The 24,178-nt window shown below is 36.6% G+C and overlaps 1 protein-coding gene across 3 annotated transcripts in view; it reads left to right on the forward strand.

The window, feature by feature from the left end:
• LOC150077876 (protein D3-like) overlaps positions 1 to 24,178 on the forward strand; it is a 94,820-nt gene that overhangs the window by 68,220 nt on the left and 2,422 nt on the right. For all 3 annotated transcript variants that reach the window (XM_090385430.1, XM_090385431.1, XM_090385432.1), the window contains 3 exons: positions 1,387 to 1,483; positions 5,919 to 6,045; positions 17,319 to 17,456. In XM_090385430.1, the coding sequence (XP_090241556.1) occupies positions 1,387 to 1,483; positions 5,919 to 6,045; positions 17,319 to 17,456 (362 nt within the window). The remainder of the gene's footprint in view (positions 1 to 1,386; positions 1,484 to 5,918; positions 6,046 to 17,318; positions 17,457 to 24,178) is intronic.

The following is a 24,178-nucleotide window of genomic DNA, read 5'->3' on the forward strand; positions in this document are numbered from 1 at the left end:
TGGATAAAGGGGTGGTTGAGGGAGAGAAGACAGAGAGTGGTAATCAATGGACACTACTCATCGTGGACTAATGTTATTAGTGGAGTCCCTCAGGGTTCAGTATTGGGTCCATTATTGTTTTCTGTATTTATAAATGATATTGATGATGGTATATCAAGCTTAATGTCCAAGTTTGCAGACAATACGAAGGTTGGCAGGGTTGTCAAGGACACTACTGACACTATGGTACTGCAACAGGATCTGGAAAGGTTGAGCAGATGGGCTGAGAGGTGGCAAATGAAGTTTAACATTGACAAATGTAAAGTACTACATATGGGAAACAGCAACCCCAGAGCAACGTATCAACTCTGTGGTACTACACTGACAGTGATAGAGAATGAAAGGGACCTGGGGGTGGTTGTGCAGGCAGATATGAAGTTTTCTGAGTAGTGCAGACGGGCTGCAAGAGTAGCTCATGGTGTATTGTCAATGATATATAGGAATTTTTCTAGCAGGGATAGGGAGGTGATTATTCCCTTGTATAAGGCAATGGTCAGGCCACACCTAGAGTACTGTATACAGGCCTGGAGGCCTCATTTCAAGAAGGATGTAGAGATGCTGGAACGAGTACAGAGAAGGGCAACAAGATTAGTGAATGGAACAAAGGGGTGCTCTTACGAAGAAAGGCTTAAGTTTTGCAAATTACAGTGTCTGGGGACTAGGCACCAGTGAGGTGATCTGATGGATGTGTATAAAGCCTTGAATGGTTTGAGCATGCTCAGTGCTGATGGGATTCTTCCTCTTGCTCAGAATAATCACCTGAGAGGGCATAAATTCAAATTGAGAAAACACAGATGTAGGATAGACGTGAGGAAATTTGCCTTTAGCCAGCGGGTGGTTGGTTGGTGGAATAGACTTCCATCCCTTGTCGTGGAAGTTGATAGCCTAAATAAGTTTAAGACTCAGCTGGAGAGGTATTTCGAACGAACAGAGGGGTGAAGTGGAAGTGGTTATTTTTTATTTATTTATTTATTTTTTTTTTTTTGGCTGATGCTGCATAAGCTTGTTTTCTTGCATCAAATGCATCTACTAATGCTAATGCTAGTCTGGATACAGATGCTATTTTTAACATTTTAGCATTATTTAAATATTTGCTAGACATTAACAGATCTTTTAAACAGTTCTGCATGAGTGACTTTTGTGTAAATTGAAATGGTGTGGCATAAATGGCTACTTTAATATAGGGACAAATAAATGTCACATAAGGTGTCACCCATTGGTGTTGTACAAGGTTCACATTTATTCTGTCTAATTTAAATTTGTTATATCTGATTTAATTCTGTAATTTATTTAACATATAATTCATATATCCGATTTAAATATGTAATTTAAATTTATTTTAATTAGTACCACAAAAGGTGTGAGCTCGAGAATAATAGATCTCATGGAGGAGCACGAAGTTGTACCTGATGTTATTGATGAAGTCCCACCACACGTTATGGAGGTAAGATATGTGATTTAACTGTCATGCAAATGAATTATTTTTGCATGAGTTAAAAAAAATATAGTTTACTCTGTATAAAACTGTAAAAAAAAAAAGTCACGTATACTGTTAAATTTATCATTAAAACATTGCTTCTGCAATGAAGACAGCCTACTACATATAAAGGTATTTTCTTTCTCACTCTCACACACATGCAAGAATTTCTGTCTATAGAAAAAGAAATAAAATTGGCATCATTTTGTGGTGTGATCACAGTTATGATTCTAAATCAAGTTTTCATTTTGGATCATAACTGTTTAAAGAGTGTTAGTCATTTACTCACTTTGAATAAGATCAAATATTCCAAATTTGGTTAAATATCAATTATATTGGCTTTTAAACTGATTAAATTAGTTATTGTTTTAAAGGAGGAATCTAAAATAAAATTTGTCAGTATACTAGTATTCATTGGCCTCCGTTAGTGTTTGGCTAGAAGTGAATACAGCAGACTCTCGATTAATCGGGATCGGATTAACCGGGACACTCCAAATTAAAAAAAAAATCAACCAGAAATCAAAAAGTTCAAGTAATAATTAGAATAGGTATAAACAGATATTTTGCAAGTCGTAAATAAGTGGCATTATAAGTCGTCATTGGGAGATTAGTGTACCTATTATCTTGCAATCCCCGCTGTCGTCACAACCGCCGCTCAAAAAAAAGAGACAGTGTTTAGTTTGTTTTAGTGCGTTGCGTCGATTGTTGTGTTCCGTTGCAGCCCAAAAAGGACAAATTTTGTTTCGTTATTTATGTCATCGATGTCAGAATTTTTTTATAGTTATTTATTTTTTTTTTTTTTTTTTTAGAAATCGCGAAAATGATGGGTAAATGCAAAAGCATTGCTTTTTCAGTTAAACAAAAACTTAAAATTATTCAAAAGTTTGAAAACGGTGCATCCGTTAAATCTCTAAAGGAACCATTATAATGTTGGTGACCAAACCATATGCAACATTGTAAAAAATAAAGGAAAGCTATTAGATTTAAAATCGACATCGTAAAAAAATAAAGGGCCGTATCGTATTGAACACACAAATAGTACGTGGTAAGTTTTTTTATCTATCGCCATATTTTTTACGTAGGTTGCTGAACATTTTTCGATACAGTAAGTCTCCGACTTACGCACCTACAGATTTACGCAAATTTTAAGAAAAATAATAAATAAATAAAATAAGCAATCAATAATGACGATCATGGCACGCACGAATTGCACAAGTGAGATACAGAGTAACAAGCAAAAAAATAGGAAAGAAGAGAAGATTCTTACACTTCATTTATGGTTTTTTTTTTTTATATATATATATATATATATATATATATGATTGAAGATTTCAGTGAAGGGGACACATTTCACCATAATAACGTAAAAACTCACAATTCCAGCTATCGGTATTATTGCAAATGCAATAAGATAGAGTTTACTACCCGTTTATAATTAGATGCACGAACAGAAAAGCCCAGTAACCCGGAAGGTGCAAATTGTTTAAATGTAGTGACCTTCTCGAAATGTGCTTTAGTAAAATGCGAGTTCGCGTGAGGTGATAATAGTGATCCTGTGACCCTTATATATAATAGTGATCCTGTGTCCCTTATATTTAACCCCGGGGGCTCACATCTGGTGAGTATGGGCTTGGCACACCCAGGGTCCTGAGCTGGATATCATCATTCTTCTCTTTCTTGGTGATTCCCTTCTAATTTTGACACACACTCTCTCTCTCTCTCTCTCTCTCTCTCTCTCTCTCTCTCTCTCTCTCTCTCTCTCTCTCTCTCTCTCTCAGGGTTACTCGGGAACTGTTTTTTTTTTTTTTTTTCCTGGTGCAGCATAAGCCTCAGGCTTCCTTGCATCATATGGATATTAATAATAATAATAATAATAATAATATATAATAGTGACCCTTAACCCTGTGAAGTTCTTTTCAGAAAATTTCATTTTGACCATTATCATGGTGTCGACTAAGAGAATAAGTGACAGCACTACTAGTAAATCTACCAACAAAAGGAAAGCCATCGATTTGGATCAGAAAATTAAACTAATAACGATGTATGAAAATGGCCAAACATTAAATTCTATCAACTTCCATCTGGAAGTTGATAACAACAGATGGAAGTTTGTTCCAGCAATCAACCACCCACTGGTTAAAGGCAAAATTCCACACATCTGTTCTGAAATTCTTTCCTCAATTGTATTCAGTACTATGCACACCGTTGCATAAGTGAGAACTTGAAAATAAGCTTTTTTTTATTTGTTTTATTTTTTTGTGTGTTTACAAGGGAGTAAGGATCTTGAATTCTCTACTTAAGGTAATTTATATGTCAAGGTTGATCTGTAAGTGGAGAGAATAACCAAGCCTGTTATGTCATTAAAATGTCTCTATTGATTTTGGGATAAACAGAGTCAGGTAGTGTGGTTAAATTACAGAGGCTGATCATTTAATTAGTGTACTATACTTATACATATGAAAGATATTTAAATCACATGTCGTCTACTGTAAATTAAAATAGTAATATCATCACATGAACTAGATGTCAATTGTAATAGAAAAAAGCTGTTGATTTAAGTCATGAAATTAAAAGCAAGCTTAAAGACTTATATGCCCAGTACAGCAACAAAAATAAATAAATTCATAATACAATAATAATATTAATCCCAAAGAGACAGGCACACTTAAACATGTCAGCAGTGTCTAATTAAAGGTGCTTTCAAAGAGCTTGGAATGTATATTGCCAAAAGGGTAAAATATTGGTAATTACTCATTTTTCCATTACCTGGTGGCATCAGCTGTATGCTAGCTAAATTAGTGCACTATTAAAATTAATTAATAAAGAAGGTTTTCGGGAGTATTGCTCAAAAAGAAGTTATATTTTAGATAAAATAAGTGTGGGTGAGTGATAGATTAAGATTTGGGACCTAAAGGTGGTTTTATTTTTCAAACTGTGAACCTTTTTAAAATGGCTATCATTATTATGTTCGGACATAAGAAAACATAGGAAATTTCAAGGCCATTAAATTTTTAAGGAACTATAATCAGCCACTGGGAATTCTTTGTTGAATAGTTGTGCTACCTGATAGCTTTGATGTAGAAGTTTTCAGGATACCAAATTGTATTTAAAATACTCACATGTTGCTGAGTTATACATTATTGGTATTTTCAAGGTCACAGTAATCCTACCGAGTCAGCCATTTGGATGTTTCCAGGAGATAAAAGAACTACAGCAGTGCCACCTGCTTGTTCAGTGGTGACTAGAAATTAGACATAAATTGCGTAAAATTATTAAATTGTGACATCACGAGGAAAGCTTCATCACTGAATAAGAGCTACTCCATTTATATGGCTGAGGCAGGTTTAGTAGATCGGCAGCTTAAATCCCAAGCCCAGATAAATGGTGAGGGTTGACGTCAGGAAGGGCATCCGGTCGTAAAAACTATGCCAAAACCAATAGATGTGTTCCAGTTAAGAAGTTAATCCAACTAGAGGAGAAGAAGAAGATGTAAAGTGTGAATTGGGAACATTGAATGCCGACCCCATATAACGTGGGAAAAGACGAAGAAGATCATTAATTAGTGTTATGTCACTATACAACCACCAAAGTTTCAGCAAACTGCCTAATAGATGGCAGGAGAGTGTGTGGCGAAGGATACCCTGATACATTTGCAAGTTTTGACACGTGGTCTTTACTTTCAAAGCAGCCTTAAGATATGTGCTGTAAGTGTGAACCATTTTGTGAGTTGCATAATGGAAGATTTGAAGATTAGGCAGTGTTTTATTATATACTATGGTGTGAGTGCTACAGAGACTATGAGAAAAATTTTAGAGCTTTACAGAGACAAGTGTTTGAAGAAAACTGCAACTTAAGTGACTGGTATATTAAAGGTCAGGGATCTCTGGCTGATGACTCGCAGCCTACACAGCTGAGGACTGTCCTGCTCCACAGCAAATTGGAAAGGCCCAGGAGGTTCTGGATGAAGGCAAGAGAATCACACAGCATCGGAAGAATTGTTTTAGAGCACCTTAAAATGTTGCAAATCTGTGTTTGCTAGATTCCACACTATTTAACACCTGATCAGAAACAAAACTACATGAAAGTGTGAACAGGAATGGTAACATTCCTGTTCACACTCAAGCTAACATTCCAGACAGCTGCTGTGAAGAATTTCTGTCTCATAGTGTGACTGGTGATGAGATATGGATTTAATAAATATAACAAATTATATTTATTAGAAATATATATATTATAAAATTTATATTGTTAAAAATGTTATATTATTTAAAATATATTGTTAAAATTATTATAAATATATATAAATTATATTTTATACTTTATATAAATTTTATGCTATTTTAAATTCTTCTTATATTTTCTTCTTGTTATTTTCATTAAATGTGTTTTATTACTTAATCAGATTATGTATGATGGTGATCTTGAAGTAAACCTTGGAAATGAATTAACTCCTACCGAAGTTAAGGATCCACCTATTCATATCAGTTATCCTGTTGAAGAAAGTTCTTTATATACATTATGCATGACAGGTGTGTAAAAACTGTTTGTAATATTTTAATAAATGTGATTTAATTGTATGAAGAAAAACATTTTTTTTTATGTTCTTTTTATTTTTATAATATTACAATATGCAATATACTTGAAGGAATATCAGAGTATTGCAGAAAGTAGTGTATTCATTCTATTGGAAGAAAAGGCTCTAACTTTTGATTCCCTTCTCTGTACACAAATATTACCCAGCTTAGCATATGCTTTGTAAATGAACTGGTACTCAGTTTTAAGAAATCACACTTTGTCATTGTGAATATTGCTTCCATTAGCTTAAATGATAGGAAAAGAATAAATTATTACAACTTTGTACAGTATGATGAAGATTAGCATTACCATTACCATTAGTTACCATTCCTGTTCACACTTTCATGTAGTTTTGTTTCTGATCAGGTGTTAAATAGTGTGGAATCTAGCAAACACAGATTTGCAACATTTTAAGGTGCTCTAAAATTTTGTTTTTCCCATTCAGTATGACACAATGAACATGAAGGGATGCAGATGGTCTGCAAGGATGGACACATAACCTGTACCATTCAGAGATGCATCTAGACATACCAGAGGTCCCAACGTGTGCCAGTTGGTCACGTCCTAGACCATTACCGACCGTCCACCTGCCCGAACAGTTCCTTGTTGATATGACGGGTGCATAGCTTTGTGCTGTTTCTGCCTATCTGGCAGAAACAGCACATCCTCCCATCTGCTTGAAATAACTGGAAATAGGACTCATTGGACCAAGAGGCTCGTCTCCAATCATCCAAGGTCCAGTGCCGATGTTCTTTCACCCATTTGAGACATAGAGTCCTGTGTCATAATGTTAGCAATGGGACTCTGGTGAGTCAGCATCTCCCATAACCTGTTGTGGCTAATGGTCACCTGATGGTCTTGGTGGAGACGTTTCTGGCACCTCCCTCGTTGAAGTCAGCGGTGATTTGTGCCACTGTTGCTTTCCGGTTGGCTGAAACCATGCAAGACAGACATCAACAATGGCCACATTCATCCACCACCTTTCTCTACCCACAATGAGATGTTATTCCAGAAATGGCATATTCCCGATACACTCTTGATACTGTTGAATGGGGATAGTGCAATTTCTGTACCACCTCCGCGATAGAGTGACCTATTCGTCGGGTACCCACTATCATCCCTCTTTCAAAGTTGGTTTAACTCAACGTTCATTCATACTGACATCGAATCACCGTCTACTTGAATGTGGTGATGCAGTGTACTTATATACCTGCCAAGCGGTGGATTTGTCCACTAACGAGAGGAGTGACAGCATCACGTTACCCAGAAACCAGGTATCCCATGAAATCTGTCCTTTCAGTGTATATCCACTTAATGTCCTCAAACTTGGACTGGTTCTGCAATGTATTTTATTCTGTATTGGGTTATTATTTATAATTAAACATAATACAGTTGTTCCCACTATAGAACAGTTCACTCAGCATCTGTTTGCTATAATGCTCTGTATATTTATACTTAACCTTCTCCCAGAGATGTACTCTGTTCCCCCAGAATAGTGCTATTCACTATTTTGGGGAAATAGAGAAAGTGCTAATGGAGAAAGGACTCCATAAAAAATGTGGAATCTGGTCTGGCAGACCATGTAAGCATCTGTGTTTCAATTCAGGGTATGAATGACCTTAAATTCTGAGAAATACAATAAAAAATTTGGTTTCTTTGATTTCAGTTTAGCAAATTAATCAATAAACACAATTTTCCATTCAGTAAAAAAGAAAAAGCTAAAAATTAATTTTTTTATGATTAAAACAAAAAAAAAAGTTGTCTCACACATGCCATGCAAGTGTATTTGCTCTGTTTAGGAAATGAGTGACACAGGGTTAATCGATTTAATTTTAAAGGTACATGTTGTAAAGTATGCCACCTTGATCTCATAAAAAATGCTCTGTATAGTACAGTGTCATATTTAATTATAATCTAAGCTGCATATATTTCTCTAGCCTTTAATTCAATTATTTTTTTTTTAATGGTTATCCCAAACATGAAACGTCATGGAAATCATGTTACCATATGTGGGTAAAAGGTTGAGAATACAGAAGATACTTTCTGTTGACAGTAAACTAGAATTTCTATATGTTGTAATTTTCTAATTTTCAATATACAGGGTGACTCAAAAATATTGGTACAAACGTTTAGGGGGTAGGTAACACCTAAAGGAATGTGAATCGCATAGGAACCCATAACCGGAAACGTCACGGGACAGTAGTAGCAGAGGCACAAGAAGCAGAAATGACACAAGACAGTAATTAGTGGCAAACATTTATTTGATTTAATATTAACAATGGAGTACGAGATGGATGCATTTCATGATGTTACAACAGATGCTCGAAGGTTCCACCATGAGACGCGATGCATGCGTGACACCAACGCAGCATGGATTGGCGGACCCGGTCGAACACACCTGGAGTTTCTTTGACAGTAGCAGCAGCGCAGACGAGTCTTGCCACGAGATCCATTTCCATCTCCACAGACAATTCATACACAATAGATTTGAGGCCCCCCCCACAGAAAGAAATCAAGGCTCGATGAATTAGGTGAGCGTGGGGGCCAGGCAACAGGTCCACCACGGCCAATCCATCGACGCCCAAAACGCCTGTTCAAATGGTCACGAACACACCTTCCATAATGGGCAGGCGCCCCGTCATGTTGAAACCAAATGTTGTGTCTCACATTTGCTGGAACATCGTCAAGTAACCGTGGTAGAACTTGTTCAAGAAAGATCCGATATTTAGCGGAGTTCATGCGGGGTGGTAACAGGTATGGGCCGACTAAGCAGTCACACTCCTAAGGCAGAGGCAACGGCACGTGTGCTGGTAGTAGGATTATTCTGGACGGCATTCAACACACTTTCTTCCATGGCGGGAGTTTGTGTTGAACGTGGTCTACCTGCACTACTCCTGTTACCTCTAAATGACCCATAATCACACTAATTTTGATGCACACGCGCAAACAAACGGTGGTCTGGTACATGTCTGTCTGGGAAACATTCTCCATAAATTCATTGAGCGGCTCGTCCATTGCCCTCTGCTAATCCGTACACTAGGTGCATGTCTGCCAGCTCACAGTTCGTATATCGATGCATGCTCTTCATGCGGCGACTACTGCTTGAATGAGTAAACCAGAAATTTTCCCTCTCGCAAACTGATGAACAACGCCGTGTACCGACTTACGGTGATGTTTCCGGTTATGGATTCCTATGCGATTGACATTCCTTTAGATGTTACCTACCTCCCCTAAATGTTTGTACCAATATTTTTGAGACACCCTGTATACTTGTAATGGGAGGTTGTTAAAAAGAGCAGAAATAGAAGGGGTAAATGGAAGAGGAATGGTAAAAATGGCAAACCATGAAATATCAGTAGAAAATGTATGCAGCAGAAGCTGAATGAGACTTTGCAAATGAAGGATTGGTAATTAAAATGACCCCTCTTTTGGAGAGGATCTAGTAAATTAAGAGAGGTTTTGGAGGTGAAGCAGATTTGTGATTTATGCAGTCAGTAGCTGTTTAGGAGTGATGCCGAGAGTGAAAGTGAACAACTTATTTGATGCAAAGAAGTAAACTTCTAACAGAGGTGGGAGTGCAGATGGGAAAGTTGCAGCCAGTAGCTTTGGCAAGAGAACAGAATGCTTGACTACTATTGGGAAAACAAGCAAGTTTTATACTCTTAGCTTATCCACAATCTAGATTTCACTGATTGATAATTGCTTTACAATTGTGGCGAGCTTTGGTGTAGGCAGAAAATGAACCTGGAGATTTCAATGCAAGACAGTTGTGGTATGCAACATTCTTATCTTGAACAGCCTTAGCTCATTTATTGGAAAACCAAGGGTTAGATAAAGGAGGAGTGTGGAATAAAGGATTTCATCCCTACAAGAATAATTTCATTGACGTGACCTGAGAAAAACATTGATGTCAGAAGATTTAAAACAGTAATCCAAATAAGAATAGAAATGTCGCAGAATATCCCATTTTGCATTTTTGTAATCCCAAACACGAAGCTGAGAATGGTCATGACAGAAAGGCTCCATTGGAGAAGAGAATTGGAGGTGTTATAGCAGCGAGCTGTCAGATATTGCTGAACTTATTCATTGTGAGTTAGTGTGGTGAGTTCTGTGCCAATAGGAGTGTGTTTCTATTGAATGTGTCTTGCAATTTTTGTAACCAAGTAAGATGGCTCACATTAAGAAACAGTGAATTTGCACCAAATAATTGTCAAACTTGGAAAAACAACTTCAAAGACTTATGAAATGCTTCAACACATGTTTTATGATGATGCTATGAGTAGAATACAGATTGCATTTCTAAGGTGGACAAACTTCAGTTGAGTATTTTTAGCAATGAGGTCATCATGGGGTCTTGTCAAAGATATACAGAAATCTTGCTAGCCTGGATAAATAGGTTATTATCCCCTTGTATAAAAGGTCAAGCCACACCTTGAGTACTGTATACAGATCTGGAGGCCTCATTTTAGGAAGGATGTAGAATTGCTAGAACGAGTACAGAGAAGGGCAACAAGACTGGTGAGGGGAACAAAGGGGTCCTCCGTAGCCAGGTGGGAAGGAGCACCAGTGTGTAGCACATGCTTCTTGATTAGACCGGGGTTCGAGCCCATCACCACCAAATACGGAGGATGCGGAAAGGTCAGGGAATGACCACCGCACATCCCCGGAGCAATATGGCCTTAGTTGCTAATGCTCCTAAAAACCAAATAACAACATCTGCAAATTGAAGCATCTGGAGACTAGGCACCTGTGAAGTGATCTGATTGAGGTGTATTAGGCCTTAAATTGATTGAGCAGACTCAGTGCTGATGGGATCTTTCCTCTTGCTCATATTAAGAACCTGAGGGGACATAGATTCAAATTGAGGGAAGACAGTTGTCGAATAGATGTGTAGAAATTTGCTTTTAACCAGTGGGTAGTTGATTGCTGGAACAAACTTTCATTTTCGTTGTGGAAGTTGATAGCTTAAATAAATTCAAGGAAGAAGTGGACAAACTTTTGGAGCAAATGGATGGGTGAAATGAGAAGGGTTTTTTTTTTTTTTTTTTGCTGGTGCATCATGGCATGAATGAGGATTTACGGCATATAGTTAAAGATATTTGTGATATTCTAGGCTTGTCATATGAACATTCCAATGCACCAATGCATTTTAACTGCCTCACATTTAAATTTTAGCTGAAAATTGAAACTTGAGGCAGATTGCTACAAAATTTGTGGCAAGTGACAAACAGAAACATAACCGGTTTCATGGACCTGCAGGCTGGAAAGGACAGAAACTTCCTTTCTGGGGTCATAACAGGGAATGAAAGCACGAATGCTGGATATGTGGTTATGACCCAGAAACAAAGCAGCAGCACCAACTCTCCCAGGTAAGGTCCATCTTCTTCACATTCAAAAAAAAGCAAGGCAGATCATATCAAATATTAAGAGCATGCTGGTTGTTTTCTTTGATCAGGACAATGCATCAATCCATATGGCTTTGTTAGTTCAACAGTTGTTAACTGGGAACAAAATGTTGATGATCCCACAACCTCACTATTCTCCTGACCTGCTGCCTGTGACTTCTACCCAAATATGAAAATCTAATTAAAAGTACAAAGGTTTGAAGACATTGTAGAAATGCGAGCTGAATCTCATAAAGTATTGGATAGTATCACAAAGCAAAGCAGAAGTTCCAGAGATGCTTCAAATAGTGAAAGAAACTTTGAGATCAATATGTAAACTTCAGATGGGATTACTTTGAGCAAGATAACGCCAATATGTAATTAACATAAGTTTAAATTAATTTTATTGCCCTAGTCTGTAAACTTTTGGCTCGCACATCATGTATAATCAGTGGGATGTCTCTTGGGTACAGTAAAGTGTGTTAGTTGTCTAACTTCACCAGGGGTTCTCCCCATTTCCATGTTTTATTCTTTGTACGTGTGACACAGAACTCTGTGAAGGTCAGAGATTTAAAGGTGTATGGGGTGTGTAGTGTTGTGTACCGTTGTATCTCTGACCATTTAGCCATTGGGCCCCAGTGGGACCCAACATTGTCCACATTTTGACACAGGGAGGCAGGTCAGGTACCCAGTAGATTTTTAATAGTACTTTGGCAGGCCCTGCCACCTAGTTTCCTAAGATTTCAGTGGCTAGGGCCTATATAAAAAAATAAATAAATAAAAATTAAGCACTGGAAATTAGATTAAGGCTGAATTGATGTTTAAAGTTAGGGTAGAGTTAAATTTGGACACTAAGTTAAGTTTCATTTAGATTATAAAAGCAAGCACGATGGTTGGGTAAGTTAGAGTAGGAAAGAAGCCTGAAGGCTGGGGGAGAACATATAAAGTATGGGGATAAGGAAGGCAGCCCCAAAAATATCAGTGGGGAGAAGAGGAGACAGGAACCCATCCCCTTCCCCCCTGCCAGGGGAAGAGGAATAAAGATACCATGCAAGGGAGCACGATACAGATCGCCAGATGGTGCTGGCAGCGTAGCTGCATGATGTCAGGTGGGGGTGGAAGTGACACACATTTACTTCATTCATAATCTTCATTTTCACTCTGCTTGCATTCTATTTTTATATTTTTCCCCCTTACATTTTTATAGTTTTTTTTTTTTTTTTTGCACACACACACACACACACACACACACACCAGGGCTCTCAGGTACTTGGTATTTTGCACATGCTTGCATGCATCAAGTCTAGTCATCACCTAAGATGCACCTGCAGTTTAGGTGAATAATCAGATGGTCACTCCAGGAGACCAGCTGCTACACTGTCTGTTGGTATTGGGTGGTACATACTTCTATTTGTATTCTGGTATGACCATGTTTAACAAGTATGATTTAATTTCAGTGTACAATTCTATCCAGACATGATGGGAGGGGTACATGTTTGAGAGCCTTGTCAATCAATTCCACCCTGGAGAGAATGTGCAAGGCTTATGGGGTAGAATTTTTTCAGCATGGTTTGTTCTTGTTAACAGGAGAGAGAGATTTTACAGGGATGGTATAGACTTAAATAGAAGGGGTGTAAGAATATTTGCTGATGCTATCGAAGCAGTGATAGCCAGGTTGGAAAACTCCTAGCTTGTGAGGGGGGGGATATACAGGCTAATAGATTAATTAGAGCTGCAGGCAGAGATGCAAGTGATTTGGGCACTGCTTCTATTGAAACATAAAGCAGCCTAAAAAGCAAAGTGTAGGAGATTATAAGGTCTACTGAGATATTTGTAGAATAAGCTGTATTAGGGTTATTAAGAGTAAGAACAGATGCATATGTACTTGAATGTACACTATTGCTAGTTGCCATTGTAAATAAATTTGATGAATTTGAACTACTGATTGAGTCATCAAATGCACATATTGTAGGCATATCAGAGACTCAGACATCTGTGATGCTGAATTTGAATATGGGGAGTACAATTTATACAGGAAGGACTGTCAGGACAAGAGGGGAGAAGGGGTTATGCGCTTAGCTAAGAAGCATATTAAATCTAAGGCAGTGCATCCAGCTGACATGGAATGGGTGTCCAGCAATGGAGTCAGTTTTGTGTGATGTAAGCACTGGGAAAATGAAAATGAGAGTAGGTGTGAGCTATAAGCCTAATGAGTGGCTGCAAATCTATACAGAGAAATAGAGTGGGCCAGTAAATCAGAATGTGTTATAATGAGGATTTAAACCTTCCCGATGTTGACTGGAATTTGTGCATTGGTCACTCAACACTAGCAAGACTTTTGTGATTTATTGGATGACTTTTTCAACAGCATCATGTTAAAGAGGCAACAAGAAAAAGCAGTACTCTTGATCTGGTTATCATCAGCAATTCTTCATGCATTAAGAATCTGCAGGTAAATGAACACTGGGTGGCAGTGATCACAATGTACTGATGTGGGGTGTACTTAAAGAGATTACTGCTGTCAAGGTTAAAGAGAAAGGCTGTTTCTTTCATAACATTGACTACAGTGACCTCAGAAAGTTTTTTTTTTTTTTTTTAAATTATATGCAATGGGAGCAACTGATGATGTTACCAACAGTAAATTCTAAATGGAAGCATGCAGTGGGCAAAATAATCATAGCAGCTACTAGACTCTTCATACCCACTAAGAAAGTTCTAAATGCATTTCAGATGAACTGATCAGACTTGTGGCACTGGAAAAAAATGCATAGTATGCATTTAAATTATCAGATGATAGAGAAGTCTATGGTAGATATAAACAATATGTAATCAAGTCACATAGGAGGTTAGGCAAGCTAAGGCAGATTACAAGAAGTCTCTGGCAAAGAATGCAAAGAACAGCCACAAAGGTGTCTATGCTTCTATTAATAGTAGAAGGAAGGGGGTTGAATCACATTGGGCCACTTGATGTCAGTGTAGTTTAACTAAATTGGTATTTTTGTATCTACATTTATACAGAAGGAATTCTTTAGGGAAGGGGATGCCAGAAGTTTATAAAATTCTAAAGGCGGGCTAAATTATTTTGTGATAACTGAAAGGAAAACAGAAGAAAAGTTGTTGAAGCTAAACAAAAAAAAAAATAAATAAATAAAAAAAATAAAAAAAAGATGCCTGTGATAAATGGGATCTTTCAAATTATATTAAGGGAAACAGCAAAGGAGGTAAGCAGATCCTTGGCCTTAATTATGAGAGCATTTTTGGATTCAGAGGAGGTTCCTATGGACTGGAGATGTGCAAATGTATTCCCAATTCATAAAGGGGATGAAAAGATCACATGAATTATTACAAACCAGTTAGCTTAATGTCAGTTCCAGCAAAAATAATGGAGTCACTGGTTAAAAAAGTAAAGCAAGACCATCCAGGAAGGAATGCGGTTATATTGTAGTCACAGCACAGATTTTTTAAGGGGCAGTCTTGTGTGATCAATCTGATTGGATACTATGATGCAGTACAAAGGAACTGGATGCAAAAAATAATTTTAATACATTGTTTTCATATCAGGAAGGTTTTTGATACTGTTACACATAGACTGCTATACTAACTGGAGCAATGTGTCATTAAAGGTTAGTTATTACTATGGATAAAGGGGAGGTTGAGTGGGAGAAGACAGAGTGGTTATCAATGGGCACTGCTCTTCATGGACTAATGTTATTAGTGGAGTTCCCCAGGGTTCAGTGCTTGGCCCATCGCTGTTTTCAGTATTTTTAATGATATTGATTAGGGTATATCAATCTTAATGGCCAAGTTTGCAGATGATACAACGGTTAGCATTGTGATTAATGACAGTAATCAAGGTAAGCAACAGCAACAATATCTAGAAAATTGTGCCAATGGGCTGTGAAATGGCAGTTCGAGTTTAACATTGACAAATACAAAGTATTGAGTATGGGTAGCAGTAAATCCAGAGGGATGTACAAACTGTGTGGTACTATGCTCAGCATAGTGGAAAATGAAAAAAGATCTGGGGTGTAATGGTGCAGTCAGATATAAAGTTCTCTGAACAATGCAGACAGGCTTCCAGGACAGCTTATGGGATTTTGTCAATGATACACAGGAGCTTTGCTTAAGGAGGTGATTATCCTTTTGTACAAGACCATGGTTAGGCTGCATCTTGAGTACTCATTTTAGCAAGGATATAGATATGCTGGAAAGGTGTAGAGAAGGAGAAAGAGATTAGTGAAGGGAACAAAAGGGTGCTCTTACCAAGAATAGCTTCAGTTCTGCAAATTGCCACATTTGGTGACTTGGCACCTGTGAAGAAATCTGGGTGATTGATTGCTGGAACAAACTTCCAAGTTTTTTTGTTGTGGAAGTGGGCAGTTTGACTAAATTCAAGGTAGTAGTAGTAATAGTGGCATGTGATGCAAGAAAGCAAATGTATGAGCTTATGCAGCATCAGCCAAAAAAAAAAAAAAAAATCACACCATTTCCTCCAAATGCCTGTTCAGTTCCTCCTTAAATTTATTCAACCTATCAACTTCCACAACAACAGATGGAAGTTTGTTCCAGCAATTAACCACCCGCTGGCTAAAGGCAAATTTCCGCACATCTATTCTACATCTGTCCTTTCTTAATTTGAATTTATGCCCCCTTAGGTTCGTAATCTGAACAAGTGGAAGGATCACATCAGAATTCAGCGTGCTGAACCCATTCAAGGCCTTATACACCTCAATCAGATCACCGCGCAGGTGCCTAGTCTCCAGCCACTGCAATTTGCAGAACTTAAGCCTCTCTTGATAAGAGGATCCCTTCATTCCCCTCACCAATCTTGTTGCCCTTCTCTGTACACGCTCAAATAAATCTACATCCTTCCTAAATGAGGCCTCCAGACCTGTACGCAGTACTCAAGGCGTGGCCTGACCATTGCCTTATACAGAGGGATAATCACCTCCTTTTCCCTGCTAGCAAAATTCCTATATCTCATTGAGAAAACCCCATGACCTGCCCTGGCAGCCTGTCTGCATTGCTCAGAAAACTTCATATCTGACTGCACAATTACTCCCAGGTCTTTTTCATTTTCTACCACCTTAAGTGCAGTACCACACAGTTGGTACGTTTCTCTGGGGTTACTTCTACCCATATGCAGTACTTTGCATTTGTCAAGGTTAAACTTCAGGTAGAACTAGGCAAATTCTTGAAGAGGATGCATGAGGTGGATAGCTTTTTGTTGTTGTTGTTTTATGCTCTATACGCCTTCTTGCATAATTTTTCACTACTAACACTAAGTCAGAGAACCTTACAGTTAATTTTAGTAAGAATGTTATTAACCATATTTAGCTGCAGTATGGATTTAAACCACAAGTTATATGTGACTTTTATTCTCTTCAGGGTGTCCCCGACCTACGTAAGGGTTGCGTTCCGTGGAAGCTCACAAGTCGGATTTTATGTATGCATTTTCAGGATTATGCTTTACCCTCCAAAAACACATACCCCATGGATTTCAGTAATAAATAACTTCCTAATAATAGATCAGAATCATTGCTGACATATATGTTGCTCCTAGTGGTGGTAGTTGAATTTGTGCAACCCTTTCCACCTGACTACAAAGTTCTGTCCCAGACAAACTCTTGATGATTCGTGTTGATTATACATATTCAACTATTTTTACTTGACCTTTGCAGTATCCATTAATGGAACATATTTAAATAAAAATTACCCTCTTTATCTAAAAATAAAAATAAAAAAACAAATTAATATAGCTTAATTAGAAAAATTTTAAGACTTATATATCATAAATATTCAAATATTACAGAGTTATGCTCTATAGTATTTTTTTTTATTAGATCCAGATGCTCCAAGTCGGCAGAATCCAAAATACAGAGAATGGCATCACTGGTTGGTAGTTAATATTCCGGGAACAAATGTACAAGATGGAGAAGTATTATCAGAGTATGTAGGTTCTGGACCACCCAAAGGCACAGGTAATATTTTCTTGTTTGTTTTAGAAGAAAATGAATATGAAAAGTGTCCCTCTTGTAACTGTACAGAATATTTTTCTGCATGGAAGATTGCTCATGGCTAAAGAGTTTTTTTGCATTTATAAAATGAAATGGGTTGAGTAATTTTGCTTTTTTATTGTAGGTCACTGAGATATCTGATGGCAGAAAGTAAGACATCAGTGCACACATCTATTCTTAACACAAAGAAATTGCACATTTCAAACAGTTTTTATAAACAGTTATTTGGAAATATTTTGATTTTATCAAAAAAAATCTTTGCCATGTTATGAATGATGAAAGTTATGAATAATTGCAATGAAAGTAATGGACGTAACAAAATTAGTTCTAGTTGTTTGTTATGTCTGTAATGTCCAGCACTTTCGTTTGTATTTGGTCATAATAGATTTTCATAACTGTAAATTACAAAGAAAGTTGGCTACTAAATATGCTCCTTTTTTTTTTTTGTTCACTTTAGTTTCATTAATTGAGTAATTTCATAAATAAGTATTATGTTGTCTTGTGTTGTTCAGTTTCCAAAAAATATTATACCTTGTTTTTCAGGCTAGACTGCCACATACTCTTTTTATTGCAGAAGCAGAAAAAATTCGGACAAAACTGAAAAAATCCCAAATATCTATCTGTACAGTGTAAACAAGTTCCCAGATTGTATTTTTTAAAATTTATGCTTATACTAGTTGGTGCTTTTTTAAAGGCAATGCTATTAATGTATAAGTTATTGCATAAACATCATTTCTGTATGTAAATTTTTAAAGCAAAATGGAGTTTGCACAAAATGAATTATTACAGTATATCTCATTGTGAAATCCTTCACAAGTTGCCTATTCTTGCACCTCAAATAAGTAACAGTTTCCATATAGAGAAGTACAGGAACTCCCTGACTTACGTAAGGGTTGTGTTCCGTGGAAGCTACGCAAGTCGGATTTTATGTAAGTCTGAATTTCCCCCATGCTTGTGCAGCACTTGCAACTGTGCTCGGTGAATTAATTGAATCAAAAAAGAAATGTTTGACGAACATGTAAATAGAATTATATATTGTATTTTTTCAATTTTTTATTTCATTCGCAGGAAAAATTACAAAAGCATGCAATTTAAAAAAAATTTCTAAATTATAAAATTACAAAAAAAGAGAGGAGACAGGCATAAACGTCAGTAAGTTTTACCTCTAAAGCTTCATTACCAGAATTGACGTCTTCAGCTGATAAGTACACTGCTGCAGAGGTTGAGGGCTGTGGAAATTTAGAAGGCGTCGGCCACTCAACCTTACGAAAGAACATATATATGAATAACTGGATGTGGTGGCTTTTTTCTTTTCATTGTAGATTTCTTTGTAGCAAGCAAGCATATCATTTACCCCTCTGTTAACTTTTAAGAATCGTTCGTTGTCGGGATCCATCTTCTCAAACCTCACCATTGCCGATACAATTTCACGGAATGCCATTGCCATCTCTGGTGATGCAGCATCTCCACTCCTCATTCAATTCATCTTGAGCTTCGTCAGCATTTTCTTCTTTCACTATTGCTGCCCGCAAGTCAGTAAGTTCTTTGTTAGATAATTCCTTCTCTTCTTCTATTAACTCCTCCACGTCTTCGGCATCAACTTCCAACTGAAGTAGCTCTGCAACCTTTATAATCTTATTGGTAACCTCGTCATATGATTCATCTTTTTCAAATCCTTCGAAGCCTTTTATGTGTCATGGGCATATTTTCTTCCATGTGCCATTTAAACAACTTTTAGTAATTTCAAAATGGCATGGTAAATATTGTAAAATATCCAAAAATCTCTTAACATAAAATTTTTCTCATCGTCTATTGCAGACACTGCCTGAGCAAATTGTGCGTAAATAGTATGCTTTTATATTCGAAATAACAGCCTGATCCATAGGTTGGATGAGTGAAGTCGTGTTTGGTGGAAGAAATATGACTGTCACATTCAAAATGAAATCATCTAGATGCATAGGATGTCTGGGAGCATTATCTAATAGAAGCAAAATCTTTAAAGGAATGTCGTTATCTTTACAATATTTTTCAACCTTGGAATTAAGCAGCATTTAAACCAATCCTCAAAGAGAGATATTGTTATCCATGCTCTCTGGGTCGATCAGAAATGCACGGGTAGGGTGGCTTTATTGATGGCTTTAAATGCACAAGGATTTCCAGAATGGTACAAGAGCAGTGGTTTTAATCTGTAGTCTCCCACTACGTTAGCCCCAAGCAAGTGCATGGCACTATATTTTGATGCCTTGAAACCTGGCATTGTATTTTCCTCTTTGGCAGTGTATGTTCGACCTGGCATTTTTTTCCAATATAGAGCAGTCTTGTCAACATTAAAAATTTGCTGCATTGAATAGCCAGCCGCCTTCATCAATAATTTTTTCCAAACATCACAAAATTTCTATGCAGCTGCAGAATCGGCACTGGCGACTTCACCGCATACTTTAACATTGTGGAAACCAGCGCAACTTGAGCCTATTAAACCACCCATTGCTTTTGCCTTAATATCTTTATAAATACTTGTTGCTTTTGCTTGAATGGTCATTAGACTCAGGGACACTCGCTTCTGATGGCGCCTCCGTAGCCAGGTGGGCAGGAGCAGCAGTGCATAGCACAAACTTCTTGATTATACCGGGGTTCGAGCCCGTGACCATCAAATATGGAGGATTCGGAAAGGTCAGGGAATGATCACCGCATATCCCCGGAGCAATATGGCCTTAGTTGCTAATGCTCCTAAAAACCAAATACAACAACTCGCTTCTGAATCTGATTTTCCATCCATATTATTAATAATTATTAATATAATTATTATATAATTTATAAATTTTTATAAAATTGATGGTCAATAATATAATTATTATTGTAAAGGTTGCAGAGCCGTTCCATTTTCAATATAGCACCTGAACACTGTTTTATGATCACTGTTGATCTTGAGTGCATTGATCCTTTGACATGTTCTTTTATATGCACACTGTCCTTTAAAATAGCACTGTTGAAGTGCAAATGTTGAAGCACAAAATTAACACAGTTGAAGCAGCCAGACCTAATTCTCTTGCAATAGATGACAAACTTTGTCCTGGTTCGTTCTTCTTGATCATTTTCATCTTCATTTCTAAATCAGTTTTGTTTCGTTTCCTGGCACTGCCAGCACTTGCACTTTCTGTTGGTCTCTTTCCCTTCACAATTGTAATAAGTAAATAGGAATGAAGAGAAGGTTCTGAAAATTTTGTTTTTTTATATGATTGAAGATTTCAGTGAAGGGGAATGCATTTCACCATAACTTAAACCCACACAATTGCAGTTATCGGTATTATTGCAAATGCAATAAGATTGAGTTACTACTCATTTATAATAGATTGCACTAACAGAAAAGCCCAATAAACCTGAAAGTGCAAATTGTTTTTATTGTTTTATGGTCGTGACCTCCAGAAATGTGCTTTAGAAAAATATCACAAAGGCATTCAAAACTGATTCTTAGAATGGAACATATGATAAAAATGAAAGGGTAGTGCAATTTCAATTATAAATATGACCTTTTAGAGAGATAAATAGCTTAGTAATATAGCAAAATTTTCAACTTCCAAGGACTTGGAACGAATTTAAAAAAAAAAAAAAAAAAAACATGTTATTGGGTTCACTTTACGATATTTTCACGATACCTCCATTTATTCCTACGGGATGCAAAATATGTTTCCACGATATTTTTAAGTTTGCACCGGCCATCAAAAACTTACGTAAAGTCGAGTATTATGTAAGGCGGGGAGTTCCTGTATATTACAAATTTTCATTTAGGTGCCACCACCCAGACTACACCATTTTGGAGACAAAATTGTGTCATCTTGGTAATGAGGATACAACCAAAATGGTGTCTTCTCATCACTGCCATATTGTGGCGCCTCCATAGCCAGATGGGCAGGAGTGGCAGTGCATAGCACACGCTTCTTGATTAGACCGGGGTTCGAGCCTGTGACTACCAAATACAGAGGATGCGGAAAGGTCAGGCAATGACCACCGCATATCCCCGGAGCAATATGGCCTTAGTTGCTAATGCTCCTAAAAAAAACCAAATAACAAATAACAACAACTGCCATATTGTAAAGGCATCTTATTGTAATGATGCCTTTTATTGAAAACTCTGCTTTAAATAATTTTGTTATGTATAGAAATGGTGCCATTGCATGCTCTAACTTATATGCTAGTTAAATTTTTCATAGTTTAATCTTTTATAACCTATGCTATAAAGGCTTAAGCTATTGTCTACAGCAGGGTGACCAACTTAATTTGTGATGTGATCTACCCTCTCAAGAATTTCATTGCACATGGTTAAAAAAGTTAATCAACACATACTGAAAAATTTTGTTTATAAATTTTAAAATTAAATACAATTCAGAATTCTTATTTTAAATTCACACGTATTTAAATTTTTAATTTATATGAAGTTTGTGTCTTCGTGTCATCTGCCAAGTTTTCAAAATTGGAGATATACTGTGATAAGAATCTTCTGTATGCAAGTCTGTAAGAGTAGAGCGATTCTTCGTTTTTGTTTGTTTCAAATACGAAAAGGCCAATTCACATAGAGATGTGGAACCAAAACAGGAATTTAAAAGTTCAATTAATTTTTTTACATTTGGGTACTTTTCTCGGCAGTTTGCCGAGAAAGTATTTCCAAAAGGCTTTTACTGATGATCTGGCTTTTAAGAAGTTATCGTTTTACAATGTAATAATTTCATTTTCAAGTACTATTTTCTGCTTGTGAAAAATCTCAGAGATTTTTTTCTGCAATTTGTTTCGTATCTAAGTCGACATTTAAATGGATAAGAAATATATTGAACAATGTCTTCAATTGTTTTAAAATCACTGAATCTGGTTTTAAAATCATCAACAACTTTCTCAATTTCAGAAACATATTTCTCACTATTAAATTCAAAGACAGGATATTTTTGCAAATGACCTTGATATTTGCAAAATGATCGGTTTTTTTTCTTCTTTGAGAACTTTAGCCATTGCGAAAATTGATATTTATATGCAGAAATACTACTAATCATGTCACCAACATTTTTATTTTTTTCCTTTTAATTCCAATTTCAGATCACTTAATTTACTGGTGAAATCTGCCAAAAAAGCCAGATCGCACAACCATTCTGTATCTTGTAGCTGCTGATAATCATCTCCCCTTTGATCAAATTTTTAAATTTAATTCAGCAAATTTCGAAATCTCTGTAGAAACTTGCTCTGACTCAGCCACCTCACATCTGTGTAATATCAGATCTGGTTCATTTTCATTGAGTTGCATTTTAAAAAGTCTCCTTTGAAGAGATTGTGTCCTTTGATGGAATTCACGATATTTAAAGCTATGTTCATAACACTTTTAGTATTTAATCTTTTGCTGGGTAACACTTGATGGTGGGGATGATACAGTGGTAACTCAAAAAATCTGGGAATTCATTTGACACAATGCGATGAATCCATTAAAATTCCTCGTCATTGCTTTAGCTTCATCTGTTGTTATTGCTACGAGCTTAAATAGTGGTAATTTAAATTTTTCAATAAAATTTTTGAATGCGTTAAATATATCAAGACCTCCAGTTCTTTCTTTTAACGAAACCATACTCAGCAGTTCTTCTCTAGTGACAGAATCATCAAACACCATACGAATAAAAACGAGCAATTGAGCTGTATCACTGATGTCTGTAGATTCATCCAGTTGTAAAGAAAAGGGCACACAATTGTTCACTCACATTTTTACCCTCTTTTTTGATGCGTCGTATCACAGTATTTCGAGATAATTGCAGATCTTGAAGAGCACTTTTCATTTCATTTTTGTTCTTGAAATTTTCAAAAAGAGAATCTGTTATTTCTAAAAATGCGTCTTTGATGAATTGACCATCAGAAAATGGTTTGCATTTTTTTGCAAGACTGCTCACTTCAAATGATTCTGCAGTTACTGCTTGAGATTGTAAATGAAGAAATTTTGTTGTGCAAATAATCTGGATTTAAATTCTTTTAATTTATTTTTTCTAAGGTCGCTATTAGGCAGAAAATCCGATTGGTATTTACCATGGAGTGCGTTGAAGTGCCTTTCTAAATTTCCTTTTTTGGGTATAGCCACGGAAGCATTGCAAATCAAACAACAACATTACAAAAAAGTATTCTAGTTCCCACTTGATGAAAATAATACGTTTTACTCTTTTTTGTAGTATTCATTTTAAATCAAAGGGTATTAAATTAATGCATAAGTACTGTCCAATTATTAATATTAAGTAAGCTAAATAAGAATTCGACACATACACTATGCTCTCCTCAATGTAACTGTGTGAATTTTCACCAGACAAGCCTAGTGGTTGCGTGGCGACAAGAGTAGTCATGTGGTCCAGCGGATTTGTAATAAGCTTATGCAGTAGGGTGCATAATAATAATAACATTTAGATTTTGACTAGTCAATTTTTTATATATATTTAAAATTCATCGTGATCGACCAAAATTAAAGCTGCGATCGACTGGTAGATTGCAATCGACTTGTTGGCCACCCCTGGTCTACAGAAATTGTGTACGACAATTGCTGTAGACCAGGGGTAGCCAACAGCAATTGTGTACGACAATCATTGTTTGAATGCAGCATCTGATGTGCAATATAAAGTTTACTGTATTGATTTCAGAATCAACATGGTTTAAGACTAAAAAATTAACCTTAT

The sequence above is a fragment of the Mastigoproctus giganteus genome, chromosome 11 (assembly GCF_048544385.1).
Source record: "Mastigoproctus giganteus isolate SK-2022 chromosome 11, ASM4854438v1, whole genome shotgun sequence".
NCBI lineage: Eukaryota > Metazoa > Arthropoda > Arachnida > Uropygi > Thelyphonidae > Mastigoproctus > Mastigoproctus giganteus.